General features: G+C 40.6%; 1 protein-coding gene across 3 annotated transcripts; it reads left to right on the forward strand.

Annotated features, from left to right (window-relative positions):
• The first annotated feature begins 755 nt into the window (after nt 1-755).
• Nucleotides 756-19509, forward strand: LOC113669629 (uncharacterized). 3 transcript variants are annotated; one of them, XM_027185697.2, is made up of 21 exons: nt 763-988; nt 3622-4206; nt 5259-5429; nt 6052-6225; nt 6881-7051; nt 7834-8004; nt 8846-9016; nt 9701-9871; nt 10231-10401; nt 10545-10715; nt 10844-11014; nt 11128-11298; nt 11732-11902; nt 12376-12546; nt 12826-12996; nt 13617-14198; nt 14817-15410; nt 15844-16431; nt 16658-17236; nt 17483-18096; nt 18668-19509. In XM_027185697.2, exons 1-21 carry the CDS (start codon nt 910-912, stop codon nt 18671-18673), a joined length of 5853 nt encoding a protein of 1950 aa, XP_027041498.2. In that variant the 5' UTR covers nt 763-909; the 3' UTR covers nt 18674-19509. The 3 variants fall into 3 exon arrangements, with proteins under 3 accessions (XP_089038837.1, XP_027041498.2, XP_089038838.1); XM_089182711.1 differs by lacking the exon at nt 10844-11014 and having other exon boundaries at nt 756-988; XM_089182712.1 differs by lacking the exon at nt 12376-12546.
• The last annotated feature ends 216 nt before the right edge of the window (nt 19510-19725 follow it).

The raw sequence follows: 19725 nt of genomic DNA on the forward strand, positions 1-19725 counted from the left end.
AAATATCTATTAAAGTCGATGAATCTCGGAAAATTTTTGAAGCGCTCTTAGTTGCAGATAACGTAAGCTTTGAACCCCATGGGAAATCACAGTGACAGTTCTTGTGATTAAATTAAATCAAAGCTGGCTGGCGCAAAACCAATGTATGGCACAGAGGTTCTGTAATTTCAGAACACCAAAGAAAGTTACACAAACGTGAAGTCGGTATGCTTCCGCGGTCCACGGCTTACAAGAGAGTGGAAGAGACTATACAACGGCTATGTGGAAAAATGGTCAGCCTGGGTGGGTGTTTTTACGTTAGAAAGGTGTGGTAATTATTTAAACAAACAATTCTGCAATCATGAGAGAATTGGTGACCACAAAATGGGCCAAAATGGCTGAAACGACGGAAACGACGAGAATTTATACAACACAGCTTCTTTTCTAAAATTAAGGTGTTGCAAATTCAAAGGAAATTTAAAAAATCCTGATCTTGTCTTAAGAACAACCAAAATACCATAACAACTTGCGACGGTTCTGATAAATGAGATTAGAGGGCATCATTATTATGTAAATTGTGTTGCGAAAATTCAAATACTGCTCATTTATACGTGACTGGTCATAAAATATTTGACAACAGCCCGTTGCGCGAGGATGCGTGACACTAGCGCAGGAAACCAATCATAAACTGTGAGTGACACCCCACGCGGAAGCTGTTTATTTTCGTCAGAGTCCTGCCCAGATTTCTAAATGTAATGATTGTAAACAAGCGGTGCATAGTTTAATCCATCCTTGAACTCCTCAAGGTGACGACTGATGCGGAGGTATTTACACGAATTACGCCTCTCTCGTTATAAATTCAGCTGAGCGTTTCGACGTTACAAAGTTAGTGGATTCATTGAAGTCAAAGCGACTGGTGAATTAAGGAACATGGCGACTTTGTACGCGGAGTTTTTCGTGATTTTTGCCCTGATTCTTGTTACGGTGGATTCTCAGTCAGGCGAAAGAAGTAAGTAAACACATTGTTGTTTCGACAAAAAGCCGATTTCTTCTGAAATTGGAGCGTTTTTAATTTGCTATTTGGAAAATTTTTACGAAAGTTAGCCCTCCGAGTAGGACTTAACTTAAGCGGAAAACTGAAGAAAGAACTGAAAAATTTCGCCGAAATTTGAAATCAGTGTAATTCAAGATTGCTCATTTTGTTCTAGGTAATTAGTCTTGGATCCTTTTGAACGTTTTTTTTTTTTTTTCGCTTGGAGAATTGTTTATATGGGGAAAAGTTTCGTTTTCAACACGTCTTTTTATATCCTGTGGGTAAATCTGCATGTTCTGAAGTCGTATTCTACCAAAAAACCTTTTAATGATTTGCCATACATCCTTAATATATTGACTGGATACCATTGTCGCCAGAATCAAGTATCAAACTTTTCAATTCTAATATTTTTTTATCCTTAAGAAATTGATTTACCTTCGTCGATTAAAAATTCCAGTTAAGACTATTTGAAGACGAGATTCAAGCAAAATTTCTACCAACAAAGGAACGATCAACAGGTCAAAGTCTCTAAAATATTTCAGACAAATGATTTAATCAATAATTAGAAGTCATTGAGCCCTAGCCAGACCCGAAAGCTTCTCAGCCATATTGCTTTTAGTATTTTGTTTTTTACGATAAGATCTTAGGAACACTGTGATATTCCGATATCTCGCCAATGTTTACCAAACTCGTAGTACCCCCATGTAGGTACCATGCTGCCTAATTGATTGCTCATGATTGCCGAGGAACACATATCTTTGGCTGTAAAAATTCTTTTCGTTTTCCGAGGACAAATTAGCGAAAATGAACGGACACCTAAAACTATGTATATTTTAAGTTCCACGAATAACTAACAAAAAGAAAGAAAATTCTTGTTTTCATTCTCCATGACTTGGCTGAAATTCCTTAATGCAGGCTTTATTTCCTTGAAGATAAGCTTTTTAAGCTAATCGTCTTAAAAGGTCTTGCTAAATATAGCATATCCCATGAACATTTCCCTTTAATTTCGAAACTGGATTTTCTCAGGAAAAGTTCAAGTTTGATGCACCCTAAAAATGTTGATAGCTGCTGTGTGAAAGGAAGCGATTATTGAAGCTAACTATGCCAGTCACTTTTTTTATTTTTTCATCTTGTAAACATTGCGAATTAAGACAATTAGTACTGATTTGATAGCTGTAGAGGCCACTCAACAGGAATCTGGCGGAGCACTTTAAGCCTCATAAACCGGATCAGAGTTTGCGTTTTTTGGCAAAAAGAATCAAATACTACAAAGAAAGAGGGGCTGTCTTGCCGCGATTATATCGCTTTTCGTTTGTGTATTTATGTTGGAACCGGACATGCAAAGCGACAATTAAATCTTGTCACGTTCTTTCAGGGTCAAAATTTCCTATGACTAAAATTAACATTCCGCCGGCCTTGCTTGGAGGACTGCATTACAATATCGAGTAAAGTATACTTCACACAAGCATCTTTTAAATGCTATTAAAACTAGTGCGGTTTTGCGGTTTGCCCTGACCTTCTAAGGCCGAGGCAATTTTAAACGGAAAATTTTGAGCATCAATACAAGTCTTCCTTTCAACTGCTCAAAACATTAGAAAGCTTCCAATATAACCCCATGAAATGTATTTGAAAAGCCCTTTGAAAGCCACTTCCTGGGTGAAGTCTTAACTTTCAATTAACACGTGATAACAACTATATCATAATATCAAAGTGTATTCGTTCTAAGACAGACACCTTTAAGTAATCTCTCCTGGAATACTGTCACAAGACCCTTTTTCCTATTCTTACAAACTCACTTTGGCAACATTTTGCACGGAATCCATAGATTACAGCAAATCTAAATTTTTTTTCCAGAATTGTGACTGCGAATAAAAACTACTTTGTCAACTATATTATGCCTACATGCAGTGAAGCAACCTGTATTTTGAAATGCTACAACGTTTTTGTTAGCCAGCTGGTGTTTTCTGTCAAGAAAATCTCGTTTTGACTTTGAAAGGAATGACAAACCACAGAAATCATAAATAACTTGTTGCATGCAGTATGACATGCTGCAAATCATTCAAAAGTTATGAACAGGAGCAAATTCACTATCACTTTTTCCATAAGATGATAAAAATTGTCTGAAAAACTAATTCGATACTTTCTTTTCGTGCCATGTTCTTTTTGGGTTGGATAAATAAGATAAATTTGAGAAGACTTTCAACTGAAACATATCAAGTGGAAGCTGACACATAATCTCATAATCGCAAACGGGCACCTCCGCTCGACTGCCTGCACTGAAATCTCATTTGAACACTCGCATTTCAACGCTGCATTTCACATTCTTGTCAGTAAGACTGTGATGCAGTGACTAGGAATTAAAACTTTCATAGCCCACCCTTTTGCAGGTGGTCCGTTAGTATTTGGGAAGCAAACTCTCCCTAAAAGTTATTTCGATCCACGCTACGATCACTGACTCACCCGTTTACTAACTCAGCACCTGGAAAAGACGATTGCGAGTGTATAACCGAACCCAACCACAAGGCGTTGCTTCTCTTGTTTGATTACAATTCCTTCTAAGAACGCATCAATGAAAATGAATTAATTTGATCTATATACTCCTCCATCAGAACAATGTACTCAGAAATCAGACATCGTATTTGTGGTGGACTCTTCGGGGAGCATCTCCAGACGAAACTTTAAAAGAGAGAAACTATTCGTTGAAGAAGTCGCCTCAACCTTCAAGATGGGCCCCGACCAATCACAAATCGCCGTTATCTCATACAGCGAGAGCGCTCAAGTCGACATCAAATTCGGGGAATATACCAACGTTAACGATTTCACCGCTGCATTGGGCGAAGTGAGACATCAACGAAAAAGAACACGCATCGACTTAGCACTTAAACTTGCCGCCGAAAACGTCTTCACCGCCGAAGGTGGAGCGCGTCCTAACGTCACTAAGGTGATGGTCATTTTGACAGACGGACAACAAACTGAGACGAACGATAGTACGCCGCTGGATGAGGCTGTACGGCCGCTTTTGGACATGAACGTGACCATTTTTGCTGTCGGTGTTGGGAGCGCTATCGATATTACCGAGTTATTAGAGTTGGTGGGTTACAGGGATGAGAATTTGTTCAGGGCGGAAAATTTTGATCAATTGGCAAGAGACAGTGTAAAGGTTGCTACTCAAACATGTAAACAACTACAGCCAGGTAAAAATGGTTATATCTTTTTTATTGACATAAAGCCCACTGCTAAACTTTACAACATGAACGCCGGCGAGATGATAAATCCCAAGTTGCTTGCTTCTCGAGATTCTTTTATTTGACCCTTTACACTTTAACAATGGTATGCATATTCCTCTCACTTTTTTCTACTCGTTTCCTGTCGTATAAACACGGAGAATCTGTTAAACAATCAAGAGCTACTTAAGTTAGTGATCGTATCCTTTATTCTCATGAGTGACCAAGAAAGAATTTCTCCTTACGATATAAATACAATATCAACAAGATAAGTGATGAGAATAAAGAACAATATCAATTTGGGAATAATTATTTGATCTAATACTAAATTCTCTGAACTAACATTAAAAGAATTGTATGGTTGACGGTAAAGAGAATTAAAAATTTGATCTGGGAGTGAAAGAGTTAAAGGGTTAAAGGGAAGTGTTCTCCGAAAGCTAATAGACTGTTATCTCCCCCACTGGTCCATATGATTGTTTCGTTAAAAATGAACGAGAATCACGTGATTTAGAACATTGATTGACAGTTAAGCTTTGTACTTTACATCACATTTCAGTCAGGAAAATCAATTTCAAAAGGAAAGGTCTAGTGTAATTTGCTAACCCGAAACAAGCCTTTAAGCTAACCTGTAGCCAGCGACCCGCCACAGAAATCGAATAATTGCAGTATCGTCTCAATAAACAACAATCAAATTATACGATTTGTGGTGGATCAGTTCATCGGCATTACTTTCTCCGCGGAACAATGATAACAATCTTAAAATATCATCGCATTTCCTTATTCTGCTTAGATCTCACGGCTACTGAAAAAAAGTGCATCTTAAGGCATTTTAAATCAGCAATTCGACAGAGATCCCTAATTATGTAGCACTTACCCTTCCAAAGAGGGAGGAAATATTTCTCTGAGTTACTTCTGGTTATCATTAGGGATATAACTTAATATAATCAGAAGCGTTGCATCCAGAAATCGGGTTATTAATTTTTATGATATCGATAACGCTCTTCGAATCATTTGCGTTTCAGTTCATGGTAACTGGTCTGCCTGGGCAGAATGGAGTGACTGTTCTGCTTCTTGTGGAGGAGGGATCCAGGGACGTCGACGTTACTGTATAAATCCACCGCCCAAAAATGGCGGCCGAGATTGCTCTGGCAAAGGATACGATGTTCAGAGATGCAATACGCAAGGTTGTCCAGGTAAAGTGTCAAATAGTTGATGTTTATTAAGCTTCTCTTCCGGAAACAACCAGAATAGTGGGAGACGCAGAGATCATGAAATATATCTGGACTGGACTGGACTAGACTGCACTGGACACCGGATCGAAAGTTCCGGTTTCGATCTTTGAGAAAGACTCTCGATTCTTACAAAACGAAACGTTTTTTTATTTTATTTCTATCGTCCGTTTTTATTGATTTAAAATCACGATGTAGCGGTTTAATATGGGTGACAGTGGAACATTGTTCGTGTTATTAAGTGCAAAATTTAAATGAATATATGACAGAAAAGCAGGGGAAAACGATTTTCGATCAAATTCGCAAGAGTTTGATTTCTCGTGAGTAGACTCTGAGGTTGTAGTTTGTTGATAAAAAGAAAACAGAATGGGAATACAAAATTAACTAGGAATATAGAAGAAGAAATGACCGCTAAATCAAAAGAAGCCTAAAAGTTATATTTAGCTAAGACTTCGAAATACCAGAAGTGAAATCATGAAGCACCCCTGCACGAGTATATCAGAGGATAGGATTAAAACGAACTTAGATCCTGCTCATTTGATTTGGTTCATGGTTCACTGATATCTCATCTGGAAATCTACCACAGTAAACGGATCTTGGACTGAGTGGAGTGACTGGGGTTCCTGTAGTCTTACCTGTGGTGATGGCGGAATCAAGAAACGTATTAGAACTTGCACCAACCCTCCCCCGGCAAACGGTGGATTGGAGTGTGAGGGAGCTGGGGAGGAGACAGAAGCATGCAAAGCTGGAGAGTGTCCAGGTATTTAGAATATCCGTTTACACATTTTTGCGAAACGTTTAAGCCTTTGACTACCTAGATCAAAACTTCAATTCTCTGTACTGTTTGTCATACATTTCATATTGTTTTAGCTCCAAGAATTTGCTGTTTAATTGAACAGTAAATCATGACTACAATTTTTCTTTCTTGCTATTACATGTTTTAAAAATGTTGTAAATCTTAAGTAATAAAAGTTAAACAGCGTATATCCTCAGCAATTTTCAAAACAACTACCTATCAGAAAAATGGCAACAGATTGTCGCTATGTGAAGAGTGAAAGTTCCAGTGTTTCAAAAAACAATATGACGCTTTTCTACAGAGAATCCAAAAATCAAATCGAGGGTCATCAGGATAAAGGAAATAACAGTAGCCAATGAGAACTCGGAGAAAAATTAAGCAATCAGACCGAGGCGCTGGAATTCAAATTGAGTTAAGTTTTGAATATGAGTGATTGAGATGATGGCACGACCTTCCTGGACAAATCACAAAGCGTGGCAAAGCAAGACCAAAAGAGTCTTGGATTATTTTCAACACTAAATAAAAAAATTTTTCTCTGTCAAGCGTTTCTCTATAGAACTTGCGATGACTCTGACAAAAACCGTTTAATAGAAGAAATGTCATCTAATTTTCTTTATAGTGGATGGAAAATGGGGCGAATGGAGTGACTGGGGTGTTTGCTCGAGATCATGTGGAACCGGAATTCAATCACGCTTTCGAGACTGCGATAATCCACCACCAGCACACGGAGGAAAGCAGTGTCCAGGGTCCAGCACGGAGACGCGCAACTGCAGCACAAATAACTGTCCAGGTACAAAATTGACTAAGGTCAAAGGAGTTACGTTATAAAGACAGTTTATACATTTCGATTAAGTATCGCAAAACCTAAGTACTTACAACAGCCAATCATGGCAGAGGATGGAATCACAAGGAGTCGATCAAAACCTAGTAACAAATAAACTGCCTGAAGCGCGAGAAAAGGCGAATGACTACCAGTTCTTTCAGTTTTGAATCTGATTGATTAAGGACGTGGTAGTAGGTTTCTGGATCAATTTACATATCGAAAAATGCAAAACCGAGGCAATACCAAGTTTATTCCGACAACCAGCGGAAAATTTCTCTAACGGAAGGAAACATTGAAATATTTAAGAGACCTTGTTGTTACAGAGAGACTTCAAGAAAGTAGGAACAGATCAAAGATACGAGAATGGCTAAGAATGTCCAAGATAAACACATATTTCAAATGAAGAACTTAAAAATTATCTTATAACAACGATACAAATCCTTTTAAGTCTAAAACAGCCCGAACGGTATTTAAGCAACCTCACTTGGAAGTGGAGTTTAAATTATATTTGGCAGCAGCGCATCTTGGAGAAGTTTTTCATCCATTTACCGCAAATTGGAAACCACCTCATAAAACACTCAATAGTCCCGCATAAAGAAAATTTCATTTCTCTTTGTTTCATCGGTCGTTAACTATGGTTTCATAATGATGATAAGGGTCATGATATAAAACATACACCTGTTTGAAATCGTCAAACCAAAAAGGAAGTATGACCAGGTTCAAAATTTGATGATCTTTTTTATCTCTAGTGGACGGTGGGTGGACTGTCTGGAATCAATGGGGCAGGTGTTCGAAATCTTGTGGCGGTGGGTCACAAACCAGCTCTCGCACGTGCACAAATCCTCCCCCGGCACATGGCGGTAAAGAATGCAGCGGAGAAAGTGAACGGTCACGTGAATGTAACACGCAGCCCTGTCCAAGTAAGATAATAACATTAATTATCACATAAACTGTGGTGTTATACAAGGATTTCTGGCCCTGAGAAAAGCCGTAACAACACACGTAAAAAAAAAATATCGTATTTTTTCACGTGTGTTGATATAGCCCATCAGCTGCTTATACGTCACTCGCCTTTGGCGCCACTCGGTCTGGTTGATGAATGAACGGCAAAGCCTTCACGATTCTCAATGCAAGTTGTTTGTCGGAGTTTTCTCCAATTATGGCGGCTAAAACACAAAAAAATCCGTATCGCTGGCTGACAATGAGGTTCAAACTTTCCTAGAAAGGGAAGAAAACCAATGTATTAAAAGAAAAACCGAAAGTTGCGTATTCAGTGGCTTCGGTGTTAGCATTTCTCTCGTCTGAGAATGAAAATCGACAAATGGAAGATTTGCTACTAGCCGATTTTGGCCGTTTACTTGAAAGACTTCTTCTGTCGGTAAGGACAAATTTAATAAATGAGAATTTTGTAAATTGAAAATTACGACCATTGTTGTTTTTGTAATCATGATTCAACGCATTTTTCCATCTGAAGAGTCAGCGCTAACGCACTATACGATTATTATTCGAGGATTGCCGATTCATTTATTTTCAGTCATTGATGAAGTCGGCTTTTCTTCCCAATAAAGGGCTATAGCGTTTACATGATAAACAAAATAATACATGGTTGCTTGTAGATATGAAATTTCTCTTCTCGTTTTCAACTCGAAGAGAAATTCCATATCTATGCGCGCCCATGTATTATTCTCTATTTATTGTTTGACTGGCTCCAGAAAGAAAATTTGTGATTCCTTTACTTTAATGAATCTTTGTAATTTCTAGTCGACGGTAGATGGAGCGAGTGGAATCAATGGGGCACTTGTTCTAAATCTTGTGGCGGTGGAACACAGAACAGCTCTCGCACGTGCATAAATCCTCCTCCAGCACATGGTGGAAAAAATTGCAGCGGAGAAAGTGAACGAACTCGTGAATGCAATACGCAGCCCTGTCCAAGTAAGAGCGACGATTCCTCTTAAATACATTAATATTATTCCTTCACATCAATCGTTAATCGATTACTGGAGGCTCAAGACTAAACCTCAAGAAAAGTCTTTTTGTCGCGTCCACTATATCAAATCTTTCAAGATAAATGTAGGGCAACATCGGTAATCCTGATTAGAACGAATCATGCTCTAAACAATTCAGCCTTCTGTAAATAGTCTTAAGAGACTTCCTTGGGTAAATGCAAACGCACATCAGTGAATTTCATCGGTCCCTCGGCTATCTAATATGAGTGAAGCTCGAGTTATCAGTGGAAGGGAACCTGACCATCAATTAGGCTCGTCCGCATGTCCTATTGAAAACGTTAAGCTGTTAAATAGTTTTACGGTTGAGCTGAACTGGCAAAAAAATACTTTTAAGTAAATAAGTACTTTTAAAAAAGCACAACCCAGCCTTGTGAATGAGTTGAGAAGGTGGAACAATTTTTTTTTTTCGCTAAAGGAATTCTTAGATATGGAAATTTAGCACCAAAACTTCTCTTAACGAATGTTAGTTTTTTAGGTTCGTCATCAATTTCCCTAAAATCACTTTAACATGGTAATTGATTTTAATGAGAGAAGGAGCTTTCTGTTACTATCCTAGTTGTTACTGATCCTATGCACATAGAGTCTTAACATGATAGTGTTTCCTTAACAGTTGATGGTAGTTGGAGTGATTGGCGAGAGTGGGGTCCTTGTACAAAATCCTGTGGTGGTGGAGAACAGAGGAGAACACGAAGTTGCACCAATCCATCACCTGCATTTGGTGGCAGAAATTGCATTGGAGAACGACAACAGACACAAACCTGCAATCAGAATGTGTGTCCAGGTGAGCTATTTCTTCTTCAGCTAAATCTAATTCTGCTGCTCGGTTACCTTGGTGATGACTTCTGCAAGTAGTTCAACACTGCACTACACTACCGTTTCCTTTTTTTCAAGACACCTGTGGTAAGTCAACGGATAACTTTGTCAGCTATTTTTTCTCACAAAGATAAGGATCAATGTCAGTTTCTAAGGCACTGCATACCTACCCCTGCCCTAACACAACCTTAACCTTAACTTGTTATAACTCGACTGCTTTTGGCTCAGGGAGGGGAAGGTATGCAGTTGCTGAGTTACTGACTTTCAAGAGGTAAATAAGCAAAGAAATTGAGATAAAGTTTTAATTTTTATCCACTACCATTCTAGTGAACGGTCAGTGGAGCCGCTGGACGGACTGGACTATCTGTTCCAGGACATGTGGAATTGGACTCAAGAAACGCTCTCGAACTTGTACAGAACCAGCACCTGCTCACGGAGGCAAGGGTTGTGAGGGATCAGTGGATGAAACACGGGAATGTAGCGAGAGAATTTGTCCAGGTTAGCGTGTGATCCGTTCTTCAGCGAAATAATAAAACCTTTCCTTCCAGGATTTGGAAACCAACGTCGGTTTCTGTCGAGAGTTTTAATTTTCATGAAGGGCTTTCCGGATTAATGGTGGTTTTATCAAATTTCTTGCACAGTTGACGGTGGATGGAGTGAATGGAAGGGCTGGACGCTATGTTCAGCTTCATGTGGTAACGGAACTCAAGGACGTGAACGCTCGTGCACAGAACCGCGCCCAGAATTTGGTGGGAAAGATTGTGATGGTATCAGTCGGGAAACCAAGACATGTCAAACAATACCATGCCCAGGTTAGTTTGTTATTTTAATGGATTCATCGAGTAAGATCCACTTGTACGAATGGAGTCACAAACTCCTTTCTAGTAATAAAAACTTCTATCAAGTTCGGAACATCAGACATAATGTTTCTTTTTAACAGTGCATGGTCAGTGGAGTGAGTGGAAGGAATGGACATCCTGTTCAAAGACTTGTGGCACTGGAACACAAGAAAGGGAACGTTCGTGTACCAATCCGCCCCCAGCGTTTGGTGGGGAGGATTGCGTCGGCTTGGGAAGGCAAATCAAATCATGCCAGGAAAAAAATTGTGCTGGTAAAAGAAATCAAATTGCTCTAGACATATTGATTCAAAAGCAATCTAGGTGAACAATTTCAACAAATTCATGCCTCTCACCTTGAAGTTATTTTCCCTTTTTTGTTCCCCAGTTCACGGAGGCTGGAGTCCCTGGAAGGACTGGGGCCCTTGTACCAAAACATGTGGATCTGGACAACAAACAAGAGAGCGAAAATGTGATAGCCCCAGGCCAGAACATGGAGGAAGACCGTGTGAGGGGTCTGGAGAACAAGTGCGAGTGTGCAACACCAGGCAATGTCCAAGTAAGATTCTCACCGTTGCTTAACAATTTTCCTGTAATTTCAAAAATACTTGTGGGAAACTGGTAGCCCAGCGGTTAGTGCGCAAACTCCGGGCTGAGAGGTGTGGTTTTAAGCCCTAACGTAGTCACCGTGTTGTGTGTTTAGACCCAGGGGTATGGCTGAGGTGCGGCCAAATGTCAAGGAAGCCTGGCGAAACGTAGGGTGGGGGAGGGGGGAGGGGTTAAGGGGAAGAATGGGGCTGCCTGCAATGCAGTCGCTTCAAGGTACAAAAATCAGAATAAGCTCCAACGACTTGGCTCGATTGTAAACTTTATTTTACTTCATTTCGAGTTATATTGCTTCTTATCTACCAACAATGTTTCTATCAATAAAAGGAAACTTTACGTTAACCGAATGATGCCAAGTAAGTTTCACCTTTGGTTTTTGTACACAGTTGATGGACAGTGGAGTGAATGGAAACCTTGGACAGAATGCACAAGAACTTGCGGCGGAGGAGTTCAGACGCGTGCTCGCACGTGCACTCAACCCAGTCCCGCGTATGGGGGAAAAGATTGCGAAGGTCGTATAGACGAGACTAGACCTTGTGGCACTGACGCATGTCCAGGTAAACTGATCTGAAAAAAAAGCCTGACATGAGATAATTGATATTTGATACGAGAGTTTATTTGCAATATGTCAAGAGGAGCGGTGGGAATAACTGTGGAGCATGAATGGGAAAGGAAATGTCACCTAGAGGGTCTACCTTACATATTTTTGCGAAACGACATCCTCAGATGTCAAGTAGTGTTTGAATAGGCTTCATCTCACAGAAATTATAATTCCGACGTCATCCGTAGTTGGAACAAATGTGGAACGAACAAATTGAAGATAATGTATCCATGGCGATTTCTAAGAAGTACTTACAAAAGTGTGAGAAATTTGAGCCGTAAAAGCAACCATTATGATTCGGAACTTGGATTTTAATAGTAGGTCCTTACGTGGGTAAAAACAACTGATGAGGGGAAAGGTGGTAAGTTAGAAGAATATCGCGTGATGTTGTGGCTCCGAATTCTTAATCTATTTGTGAAATAATTTCAGTCGATGGGAACTGGGCCGAGTGGACAGAATGGCGGGAATGTTCCAGGTCCTGCGGCGGTGGATTCCATTCTCGATCAAGAACCTGTACCAATCCCCGCCCGAAACATGGTGGGAAAAACTGTTCGGGAAGACCCGATGAGACCCGGCCTTGTAACACGCAGACTTGCCCAGGTGAAAAATCTAACAAAAATCAAAAAAAAATATCGAAAAATTGTAGACGGATGTAAAGGGGTGAGAAGTGTTTTTTTTAGTTAAAATAGTCACCGACTTTGATTTCTCTCACTCATTTGGCGTGGTTTTTTTTTCCTTTAAAGACAATAAAGCCGTAATTTTGTAAATGAGCGCTTCTGTAGCGTCGGATCATCACAAAAAATTGATAAAGGGCATCGCTGCATCGACATTTCAGTAACCAAATTTGCCTTCTTGCTTAAATATGTTGCATTTTCACAGTGGATGGCCAGTGGAGTGACTGGACTGACTGGACGGCCTGCTCAAAGTTGTGTGGTACAGGTGAGCGAGAGAGGACCAGAACCTGTACCAAACCGGCCCCAGCCAATGGCGGAAAACAATGCTCTGGTCGAGATCGGCAGACACAGGAGTGTAATGTTCAACCATGCACAGGTACGTTACAGCTAAAACAAAATTTTTTAAAAAATGTTTCTACGAGACTCCTATTTGTTTTTGTTTTATTCTGTTTCGCGAGTCAAAAAAATATCGGCGGAAAAATAATTTGATTTTGGCGCACTGCTCGGATCTCTGGGGTGAAATACACGAAAAGTTTTTCGTGTGTCTCACATCCATAGTTACGTGCGGCAGGCGAATGTCCCTTTTTTTTCGCTGAATTTTTTTCACTCGCACGATGGACTACGCCGAAAATGAGGGACTTATCATAGCCATTGATTTGTGCCAAACATGAAGCCAAGGGATTGAACGCCATGTTGAGTTCGAGCAGTTTCGGTATCAATGAATAACGAGGTATAATGAGAGTCGAATTTTCTCCGCGTTCTTTTATAAATGTCTTGAACCTTTACAGTGGAATTGAAGCAAAACATTTAAGTAAGCTTGAAAAAAAAAAGTTCAATATCAAGTGAAAGCGAGAATATTGTATACTTGATTTATATCGAAAAAAGGAACACAAGGCCTTGACATTTTTTCCTGGGCAGACCTACTTTTTTAAAGCTTCAGAATTGAACGGAAGCGATGTAAGATCGCTAACCATATCCTTCTCCTTTGATAACTAGGTTGTTCTGAAATCGCTGATATTGCCTTTCTGGTGGATGCGTCGGAAAGCATGACAGAAAAAGACTTTGAAAAAGAGAAAGACGTTATCAAGAAAGTTGCAGCTACCTTCGACGTCGGCGAAACTAAGTCCCACCTCGGTCTCATCTCATTCAGCAGTAACGCAAACATCGACGTGAAATTTGGAGACCTTTTGGACCTGCGCAGTTTCCAAGACGAAGTCGACAAAATTCCATTTTCAGCCGGTGGCACACGATTTGACAAGGCGTTCGGCGTAGCGGCCAACGGGCTGTTCTCTCCTAACGGCGGAGTTCGCTCTAATCTCCCCAAAGTCCTGATCATCCTTACAGATGGCAAGCAGAGCGCTGATTTTGATGCTGTGCCAGTGGAGAAAGCGGTGCTTCCCTTGCGCCATCTTGGCGTCCGGGTTTTCGTCTTAGCAATCGGGAGCCAAATCGACATGGTAGAGCTTCAACAAATGGTAACAAATCCAAACGATATTCTCGTAGTGAATAAATTTGACGAGCTGTTAGATGACGTGAAAAAGATTGGAAACAAAACTTGTGAAACCATCAAAAGACCCGGTAGGTTGTTGAAGAATGAAGCTTTTAGAGAATGTACATTAGCTTAGACCAGATCCTTATGTTAACGAGGCATACACAAATTAGGCAACCGCATACTAACAGTGTAGCCAAAGCATATGTATATAGCTTTGTAATCCAATGGATGTTTAAAGCATATACTCCAAACCAGGCAGAATGGAAGAGCAGTAAAGCTTTGTTGTCGTGCCCAGGCCCAAATGTATCTGTAGTCAATCCACTCGATCATGAGGGATCTGAGGAGGAGACTAGATAGAGAGATTGACTTAAAACTTTGAATATAAATACTCCTAAACACAAAGCAAAGGAAATATCCAAGAAAGGTAACTAAAACTTCTCGTTTACCCGTACCTTGCCTACGTCCTTGGGCGTTGACTTGGGACAGTTCTTGTAAAGTTCCTATTACTTATGCTTGTGCCTGCTCGAGCAGAGTAACACGCAGTTCCTTTAGAAGCATTGGCACAATAACTCTGGCCCTAGCTGCGTGAACGATATAAAACATTAACGAAATTCGGTGAATAACTGTTTGCAGAATCAACTGCTCACATAATTAAAACTAAAATTCTAGGTATTGATTTTTTTCTTATATCACTCTGAACTCAGAACTTCTCTGCACCGAAAAGGCTGATGTTGCTTTTCTCATGGACGGGTCTGAGAGCATGACAGAGCAAGATTTTGAGAAGCAGAAGGACTTTGTAACAAGAGTTGCTGAATCATTTCACATGACTCCAACAATGACTCAATTTGCCCTCATCACCTACAGTAGCAGCGCAAACCTGCACATTCGGTTCAAAGATCACATGAATCAGAGCGCTTTTAGCACGATAGTAAGACAACTTCCCTTCGCGGCTGGTGGAACACGATTTGACAAAGCTATCAAGCTCGCAGCGGAGAACGTTTTCACAGAAGAAAGTGGAGCACGGCCTGGTGTGCCAAAGGTTATGATCATTCTCACAGACGGGCAACAGAGTCAAGAATACGACGCCCTACCTCTACAACAAGCTGTCCTTCCATTGCACCGCCTCTCGGTCCAGGTTCACGCTGTCGCGATCGGCAATCAAGTCAAAATGGCGGAGCTACGCAAGTTAGTACAGAAAGAAGAGGATATTTTCAGCATAAAGGACTTTGATAATTTGGTTGACAAGTCTCGCCAATTGGCTAGGAAAACGTGCGATATCATAACGCGTCCTCCTCAAGGTAACTACGGCTGTTATGGCCTTAAAAAAAATGCAAAAACTTCATACCTTTTCCTTCTAAGTAACTTTCCGTCAAGATATCGCCAATTCTCTGGCCACTGCTTGGTTAAAATTTCTCTGATAAAAAGTATTTAGGGCTGTGTAGAAAATTTTGAACTCGATAGTTGATTAACCTCGCTTTACATTCTAACTTTAGTATGCATATTCTCCATACATTTCCTAAGGTGCTGACAAGGAGAATTTGTCTAGCAATCAAGAGCCTCTTCAGTTGGTGATAATTCTCTTTATTCTCGTGACCTAAATGTGCAATTCAGGGGTGATATTGTACGGAGAAATAAGATGCAAGTCGATCTTAGGGGTCAAAGAGATGAAAAGGACTTTTTAAGTTTAATTCCTCAACTCATCATCTTCCATTTTTCCTCGTGTCTTTTCAGTTGTGAAATGTTCTGATGACACAGACGTTGCCTTCGTAGTCGACACATCTGGAAGCATCAGTGACGAGAACTTTGTTAAACAAAAAGACTTCATCAAAGTTCTTGCCTCTGCATTCGACCCCTCCATAGAAGACCATCAGCTCGGTCTAATATCATATAGCAGTGACGCCCAAGTAGAGGTCAGCTTTCGAGACAAAGCCGATGCAGCACAATTCGAAAGCGCCGTCGACCGTGTTCCACATACGAAGGGGCGGACGCGCCTTGATAAAGCGTTGGCGTTAGCGGCTACTCAAATGTTTTCCACCAGCGGCGGCACACGCTCGGGAAAACGTAAAATCATGGTGATCCTTACAGATGGACGACAGAGTCAAGATCCAGATACGATACCCCTTCAGGAAGCTGTCAGTCCTTTACGGAAGCTTGGTGTACGCGTATATACAGTGGCAATTGGAGACGAAGTCGATCTTAACGAACTTTATCAAGTTACTGAAGGGAAAGAAGATGTGTTCCCCGTTAGTGATTTTGCTAACTTGGCTAACATGGCAACCGACATTGCTTTGAAAACGTGCAAAGTAAAAGCTTTCCGAGGTAAGTAATTTTATTTATTATATCTCTAGCAGCGCCTGTGGGCAAGATGAAGTGAATCCTGTGTTCTAATTGGCTATACGCGCGAGCAAGAAAGGCCCATATTGCCCTCTCGTGGTTGTCCGCTCTGATCTCTAGGAAATGAAAAAAAATTGCGTGTTGTAAACTGACAAAGTTTGTTTACGAAGTCCAAAGTAATTGACTGATTATTTTTATTTATTGTATGAAGCTGAATGTAAAGAACGCATCAACTTGGCTTTCGTTATGGATATGTCAATTAGCATCACAGCCAAAAACTACCCAAAACAAAAAGACTTTATCAAAAGAGTGGCAGACACATTTTCGATCTCAGAGACGCAGACGGACGTTGGTGTTATCACTTATAACCGGGAAGCCAAGTTATGGATCAGTTTCGGACAGTACAACAACAACAACGAATTTAAAGATGCTGTTGACAAGATTCCATACTGGGGAGGTCAAACGCGAATCGACAACGGTCTTGAAATGGCAGCTGTTTCGCTTTTTGGTGAGTTGAAAGGCGGACGCGAAAAGCTCCCAAATGTGCTGATTCTACTAACGGACGGCCAGCAATCTTCAGATCTGAAAGCTACGCCTTTAGAGGAAGCCGTGGTGCCGTTGTTTCAGCTCGGTGTTAAGGTGTTTGCTGTTGGGGTTGGTGACCAGTTCTCGCGCGATGAACTAAGGTTGATTGTTGAAAAGGATCGCGACATCTTCACTGTGAATGATTTTGATGACCTGCTCACGAAATCTCACGAGATTGCTCGCACAGCCTGCGACGCAGCTGAAAGTAAGTGTTTAAGAGGTGTTGCTTAATCATATTTGCTGACTTAATGATTGAAAGTAAGTGCTCGAGACAGTTGTCATCATCATATGCCAAGGCTGCCAGGGAATTTGGGATTGTACTGACTTGGAAGGTTTTAGAATCTTGGCATACTATGATATCAATTATACTCGTCTTCTCCCAGGGTGACCCAGCATTCTTTAAAAAGTATTTGTTTCATTTCTCCCGTTCTAATCCGTCATAATTTTTCAGATTCACAGGGATCAGCCGGTAATTACCAGCCAAAGTCTTGTTTCAAAAACATAGACGTCGGATTTACTGTCGACTCTTCAGATAGCGTCGGCGAACAGGGATACCAAAAACAGAAACAGCTTGTTCAGCAGCTCTCCTCCTTTTACGATATCTCAAAACAGGACACCAGGATCGGAGTTGTAATATACGGTGATAAAGCTTTCACTACCATCGGGATGAACAGTTACCGCGACTCCTCCATTCTCCAGCGTGCTGTAGGGTTTCTACCCCGTCTCGGTGGAGGCAACAGAAAGGAGAAAGCCTTGGTTGCAGCTAGGAAGATGTTCAAGGCAAAACGACCACCAAGCCAGTCGGGAGCTTCACAACCAACCAAAGTTCTAGTCTTCATTACAGAAGGCCCGCAGTCTGCCACAGAATCTGACACATTCTCATTATACCACGCGGTTCACCCGCTCGAGAGAAACGGAGTCCGTGTTATTGCGGTGGGGATTGGGTCCAAAGTGGTATATCAGGAGCTCAGAAGCCTTGTGCTAGATTCCAATGACATTTACCTGACAACGTCATTGGATGACGTAGACAAAGTATCACGTGATCTGATCAAGCTGATTTGTAAGGTAAGTTGAGATTTCATTGTAACGCTAAAAAATAATCTACCAGCTGGCTTTGTCGATTGCAACATCTTTCTTCAATCCCTGAACCCCCTTTCCGAGCTTAAGATTCACCGTCTAACTTGTGGCTTTCCACATTACTGATCCTGCCAGTTTGCTGGATGTGATATCGACCTATTAATGGAAGATGATTTGGTTCCATCAACTTAGTTGATAATGTAAATTGGCCACTGTCAAGAGTTTTTAAAGCGGATGTTTCGAGCGTTAGTCCTTCGTTAGAGCGTTAGCAGTGCCTTAAGGTGATTCTATGGGGCGCCGAATCAATCAATATTCCCTCTGTATTTCTATGACCCAGTTTACTATTTATATGGACAATTCGACTCTTAATATGGTCAACTCGACTTTTTATGTGATCAACTTTTTACTATTTATATGGTTGATTCGACTTTTTAGCTAACGATTAAAGCCCTGACCTCCTCCCCCATCCACTTCCCCCCCCCCCCTTCAGTCCTATAGGGAAATCTGCAGCGTTTTAGATAAAAATTGCTAACACCTTTTCTCAATTTTCTCTTTGCAGTATTGAGATGACGAATAACATCAAGAGGCGAGTGGATTCCAGTCACATCCTATATTGGTGGCAGCTAAGAACATTTCACAAAATGACAAAATAAATCTGGTTTGGAAAATATATTTGTGGATACAAAACCTCGTACCGTTATCAACAAAAACCAAGTGACGTCTAACCGTATCGTACTCTCCAATTTGGGAAAGTTTCTGATTGGTTACGTAACGGCAGCTTTTTGTTGGTTTCCCTATCTTGTCATCCAGTCAAAGAGGAAGATACTACGTAAATATGACTGGCGTCATCCTTCTTCTGACGCGCGTGGCTTGATTTTGAGTGGTAGGGAAGTGAAGGAAATCCATTTCGAGATGTTGCTGGTCAATCAGAAACTTAATCAACTGAAGCGGTACAGTCCTTTTCTCCGCAAGATTTTATAAACGAGACAATAAGCTGAAATTTGTTGAAACAGGCAGATTTTCAGGAGAACTGGTAATATTACATGCTACAATTAATTGATATGATTTTAAATATACAATATGTGTATTTTTTTGTAAGTTGACTACGATCAGAACGCTTTGGTTGATTGTGACAAAGCGGATCAGGAAGATAGTCATTGAATATTTTTGACTAAATGTAACGCGCGTAAATTACATCTCTTGACGTGCACTGCCAAGAAATTATTTTACAAGCAGCTTTCCTTTCAGAAATAAATGAATTAGGACACAAGGAAATAGTTGAAATTATTTATTAATGCCATTTAATAAAAATAAGAGTTTGGTATTTTAAAACTGCTGTTGAAAGGATTTGTAAATAATCCAATTAAGACATTGTTAGGGAATAAAAAGAATTGACCTTAATCCATGGTATGTTTGTTTATAAAACGGTTGAAATTGTAACGCGTGGAGGCGTTTCCGATCAAACTAAGTAAAGGCTGGAGGCGGAGAACCTGAACGCTGTTCTATTTAACAAATAAAGAAGCCTTGATTGTGCTCTGTTCTGATGTAAAGTACACACGAAGCAGCTAGCGCACGAAAGAAGTGGAGACGTAGTTCTTGAGTGCTCCAGCCGCTTCC

This window comes from Pocillopora damicornis, chromosome 9 (genome assembly GCF_964200805.1).
Source record: "Pocillopora damicornis chromosome 9, jaPocDami1.2, whole genome shotgun sequence".
Taxonomy (NCBI): domain Eukaryota; kingdom Metazoa; phylum Cnidaria; class Anthozoa; order Scleractinia; family Pocilloporidae; genus Pocillopora; species Pocillopora damicornis.

Bases quoted from the DNA above. Each gene is read 5' to 3' on its own strand.
- LOC113669629 (XM_027185697.2), top strand. From the start codon at position 910: ATGGCGACTTTGTACGCGGAGTTTTTCGTGATTTTTGCCCTGATTCTT. The intron at 9,017-9,700 runs GTAAGAGCGACG...TTTCCTTAACAG, and splicing joins CAATACGCAGCCCTGTCCAA to TTGATGGTAGTTGGAGTGAT. The intron at 11,903-12,375 runs GTAAACTGATCT...AAATAATTTCAG, and splicing joins TGGCACTGACGCATGTCCAG to TCGATGGGAACTGGGCCGAG.